This window comes from Heloderma suspectum, chromosome 3 (assembly GCF_057233095.1).
Source record: "Heloderma suspectum isolate Gila_16-S chromosome 3, 16-S_ref, whole genome shotgun sequence".
Classification (NCBI taxonomy): Eukaryota; Metazoa; Chordata; class Lepidosauria; order Squamata; family Helodermatidae; genus Heloderma; species Heloderma suspectum.
The window spans coordinates 200,943,705-200,948,641 of record NC_139460.1 but is presented as its reverse complement, the minus strand read 5'-3'; the positions used below and the strand labels follow the sequence as shown (position 1 = coordinate 200,948,641).

General features: G+C 53.6%; 1 protein-coding gene across 1 annotated transcript; it reads right to left on the bottom strand.

Moving 5' to 3' along the window:
• Positions 1 to 2,147: 2,147 nt before the first annotated feature.
• SLC18A3 (solute carrier family 18 member A3) lies at positions 2,148 to 3,728 on the bottom strand. Its single transcript, XM_084841873.1, has one exon. The coding sequence runs from the start codon at positions 3,726 to 3,728 to the stop codon at positions 2,148 to 2,150; it is 1,581 nt and encodes a 526-aa protein (XP_084697999.1).
• Positions 3,729 to 4,937: the final 1,209 nt, after the last annotated feature.

Genomic DNA, 4,937 nt, shown 5'->3' with positions numbered 1-4,937 from the left:
AGAAGTAAGGAAGACGACGTTCAATGCGGCTTATTCCTAGTGTGTGTGTGTTTAGGATAGCAGCCTCAGCATCTGATGAAATGGGCACGATCCATCTGACCGGGCAATTATCCTGCGCAAGTTCCGTTGAAATAAATGCGGGTTGGGCAGGGGCAGCACCCAAGTTTTTTCTGATCCTTGATCCTTCACCGTATCCTTTCCCTTCCCTGCTGAGGCCGATAGAAGCGCTTTTGCTGAGTCATATGTATTTCTTCCATTGGCCTAAGTATTAGACAGTGATATACTAGCCAAAACGTGCATTTCTGAAAATTCGATTGCCTTCAAATCTTTCTTGGAAAATCATCACCATCCTGTATTTTAAATGAAAAAACTAACCAAGAGGATCCAACCGAAGTTAAATATTTCTACGGCTGCGATCCTATGTATACTTTACCAGGAGGCAAGTGTTCTTGAACTCAGTGCAACTTGGTTCTGAGTAAACATGAATAGGAGGGGACTGCACGTTCAACGGGAGAGACTTAAACTCGCATTTAACTTGCCTATTGATAGGAGTGATTTAAAAAAAAATTGCTTAGCTTTGATTGGATAGTGCCCCCCTTTGTTGCTTCCTATGATGCAATATTTTGGCTTTGGGATGGATGGGTGGGAAGAGGTCAATGATACTAGTTGGTATTTTGGGGTGTAGCAGTGTTTCTAAAATCCCTCCTTTCTTAGCAAGTTTTATTTCCTATAAATTTACTGAGTGGCACTTATAAATCAGTGCAGTTGAAACTCCCAAGAGAACTCATCTGATGGTTTATCTGCAGCCAGAGCATAAAGGATTTTTACTCAGAAGTCAGTCCTACTAGGATCAATAGGGCTAATAGCACAATGCTATAGATAACTACTTAGAAGTGAGTCCCACTGACTTCAAGTTACTCCCATGCTGGTATAGGATTGCAGCCTTACTCCTTAAGTAAGGCTGCAATCTCTTCTGCACTTACCTAAGAGTAGGCTTCATTGTACTCAGTGGGCATGCTTCTGAGTAGATATGCATTGGACTGCACACTGTAAGTGTGCTTAGGACTGTATTCTTAGCCTTGACATGCAAACAATGAAACCAAGACAACAGTTGCCCTGGAACATCATTTATTCAGCTCCATGTTAGTGTAGCAGGTTCAGATTAAAATATGGCACTGTATATTGCATTTACCAGAATAGCAGCACAACAGAAAAAACAATGGTTACACATTCCACCCTCCACCACCCAAGGAGAAAAAAATACAATGTGCCTTCCATTGCTGGCAGTAAAATATGAAACTGATGGAAAGTTTCCACAGAGCTACCTATCTATATATGTACAATATTCATTGAGTCCCTGGATCTGTATTTTGCAACTTATTCCTTTTTTTGTTTAATTTTAAAAATACTTCAGTGTTGTTTTTTAAAACAAATATTTATACAGGTTAGGCTGGTTCTTCACACATGCATCACTTGGTAGCTGGAACATCTAAGGATGATTATGTGAGTTGACCCTTACAAAGGTAATACCACAAATACTTATTTCAGATGACAATTATGCCATGCTCAGAGTAGACCCACTGAAACCTATGGAACAAGTTAATCATGACTAATTTAAATCCCATTGATTTCAGTGGGTCTACTCTAACCATGACTAAGTCTGGACCCAACCTAATGTTTTTCAATGGAGTCATTTTACACATTCAACCATCAAGTGTACCATAATCAAATGTAGAAAAACCAATGCATGTTTGAATCAGTTCCAAATATAGCATTACTGGATGTAAAGAAATCAAGTGATGTACATGCATGTGTGAACCAGCCCAAAGTCAGACACAACATTACAAGAAAACCTCTTGGCACCACAGACTTTGTTAGGAAGTTTGGGAGGGACACCCTCCCATTTTTTAACTGGAGAGAACCATCACAGATCGATACAAATGCACCATTCATGTGTTAGATAATTATTTGGAGCTTTCATTTTGACAGGGTATTTAAGATAATACTGAGAGAGAGAGAGAGAGAGTAGTCAAGAAGAATGCCATCACATCAAGACAAAGGTGAAAGTGTAGTATATTGGCACATTGGGACATAAAGATAACAGCCAAGATGTCTCCATCTCCCCACTGTAATACGAAACCCACCCTCTAAGTATAGTCATAGTCTGAAGAGTCATCTTCAGAAACCCCTCTGAAGTCTCTATGGTAAGAGCCTACACTATTCTCTTTAGCACCCCCTGCAGGCTGGAGATTTCTACCCTTGCCTCTGCGCTCTTCCATCTTGATGGTATCATAGAGTCCTTCGGGCCCCTCATCTAGAAGGATGTTCCTCTCTGAGTGCGAGGGTTTCATCTGGCAAATATTTTTGAGGGTGAGGAGGACCGGGGCATAAAGCACATTGATGAGGCCCATGCCCAAATTGAGCTGCACGAAGCCAGAGGAGTGGACAATCTCCCCAGCCACAATTGGCCCCAAGGCGTATGCCACTGAGTAGGAGATGTCGGCGATGGCATAGACGCTGCCGTAGACTGACACATGCCGGACGTCGACCAGAAAGGCGAGGGTGGGCAGCAGGGCAGTGTCCACCAGGGCAATGCCAAAGCAGATGCCACACAGGGGGACCATGAGCTGCCAGAAGTTCCTGCAGGCAGGCACCATGCATGAACTGGCCCCGATGGTAGCCATGCCCAGGGCCCCATAGAACCACTGAAGGTGGGGGTACTTGTCGGCCAACTTGACAGTAACATAGACTCCCAAGACGTGGGGGAAGAAGGCCGGCAGCCACGTGAGGCCCATCTGCCACTCGTTGGCATTCATCGTATTGCTCATCCAGTTGGAGATGGTGGGCTCCAGGAAGGCCAAGGGGATGTTGCAGGTGGTGAGGGCCCCGGCCACAACTGCAATGTAGGGGTCAATCATGAGTCTGTGGATGGGGGTGCCCACGGGCATGTTCTCCCGAGTCCTGTCCCCAAAGGGCTTGATGGCCAAGAGCAGGAGGAGCCCATCCAGGAGGGAGACAAAGGCCAGCACCAGGAAGGGCACCCGCTTGCCTGCAAAATGGTACAGGATGCCTCCGAAAGGGGGTGCCACCAGGCTGCCGAAGGAGATGAAGGCCAAGGCGATGCCCAGGGCCCGGTTGCGCTCGGATTCCTCTGTGTACTTGTCGGCGATGAGGGCGATCCCGGATGTGTCGGCAAACGCGGAGCCCAGACCTTGCAGGCTGCGGGCTGCGAAGAGGGTGCCATAGTTCTCCGCGAAGGAGAAGATGAGGGTGGAGAGGAACATGACAGACAGCCCAATGAAGAGCGGGATGGCATAGCCCACGCGGTCGATGAACGTGCCACTCAGTGGGTTGACCAGCAGCTGCAGGATGGCCTTGGAGGCGAACAGCACCCCGATCTTGATGTCCTCGTTGTCGGTCCGGTAGTGGGGCTGCAGTATCGGTGGCTTGCTGGTGCTGTTGGGCCAGCCTCCGCTGCCGTTGGCGGCTGAGGAGGGCTGCTGCTGCTGGCGCCCGGCGGCGATGTAGACCGGGATGATGGGCACAATGACCATGTAGAGCATGTTGTCCAGGAGCAGCGCCACGCACACGATCACCAGCAGGAGGCGCCGCTGGCGGTGCGACTCCTGCAGGGCGCTGCTCAGCGCCTTGGTGCGCTGGCCCACCGCCTCCGACAGCTTCTCCACGGCCGAGCGGGGCCCCGCCGGGCCGGCTGCCTCTGGCTCCATCCTCTCACGCCGCGGGACGCCCGGAGATGAAGCCGCAGGCGCTAGCTGGGCATGGGGCGCTGGGCGGCTGGGGGCAGGCGAGCCTTGGCGAGCAACCGCAGCCTCTCCCGCTCCAGCAGTCGCCGGTAGACACCGCCTCCCTCCCTCTACTCCTCCGCTCCTTTCTTTTCCTCCTTCCTCCTTTTCTTCAGTTCTCCGCCCCGTCCATCCCCTCTCCTCCGGCTCTGATGTCCCAGGCTCTACACCCTCGCCTCTCCTTCCGGGTTCTCGTTGACAGCGGTCCTTCCCCGGCGACCCTGCCAATCCCCGCGTCCTCCCCTTCTTAAGAACACCCCCCCTCCCCCTCCCCCTCCTCCTCCTCCTCCTCCTTCCGTGGGGCCATTTCTCCTTCCCCTGCCGCGCTCGCCCTCCTCGCCTTCAGCTGCGCGCCACAACCTCCGCCGAGCCTTCCTCGCCCCGAGAGCCGCGCGACCCCCCGAGCTCTGCTCCCCGACGGACTGCTCTCCCGCCGCTGCCAGCCACACCTCCGCCGCCGCCGCCGCCCCTCTTGGGGCGAACTAACTTCTCGCTCGCCCTTCCAGACCCTCGCTGGCCTTCGCTCGCCTGCTCCCTCCTCCTCTCTGGTCCTCCCCGATCCCTGGATCGCCACCCCTCCTCTCCCTCCTCTCTTTCCTCTCCTCACATCGCCCGGCCGAGCTGCGCCGGGGCCGCTCCTCGGCAGTAAGGAGGGCGAGTCCTGCTCTGCCTGCCGCCCCCTCCTCCTCCGTCCCAGTCTGCGAGCAGCAGCCCTGCTAAGGCGGGGAGGCGGCAGGCGCCGGGGGCTGCCCGTCCGTCAGTCCAATCAGAAAAGAGGGGGCAAGCATCTCCCGCGCTCCCTCCCCCCCGGGGGATCTGGGCGTGCTCGCAGCCTCCTCCCCTCCGCAGCTCAGCATCCTTGGCTGGCTCCGAGAGCCTGGGCGGAAACGCCGGCTGCCTCTCGGCGCCATCGGCGCTGACGGAGGGGCAGGCGCTGACTTTGCTCCCCCCCCCCCCGCCCCAGGCCGGCTCCCTCTCCCTCTGCTCCCTCCTTCCCCCGTTGTGACGCGCAGTTCAGCTCCAGTCCCCAAGGGGCCCCTTGGCCAGCTGCGTCTCTTTATGCTAATTTAACACATGGAGGAGTCCTTGTTCAGTCGTTCAGTCGCGTCCGACTCGTCGTGACCCCATGGACCA

Bases quoted from the DNA above. Each gene is read 5' to 3' on its own strand.
- SLC18A3 (XM_084841873.1), bottom strand. From the start codon at position 3,728: ATGGAGCCAGAGGCAGCCGGCCCGGCGGGGCCCCGCTCGGCCGTGGAG.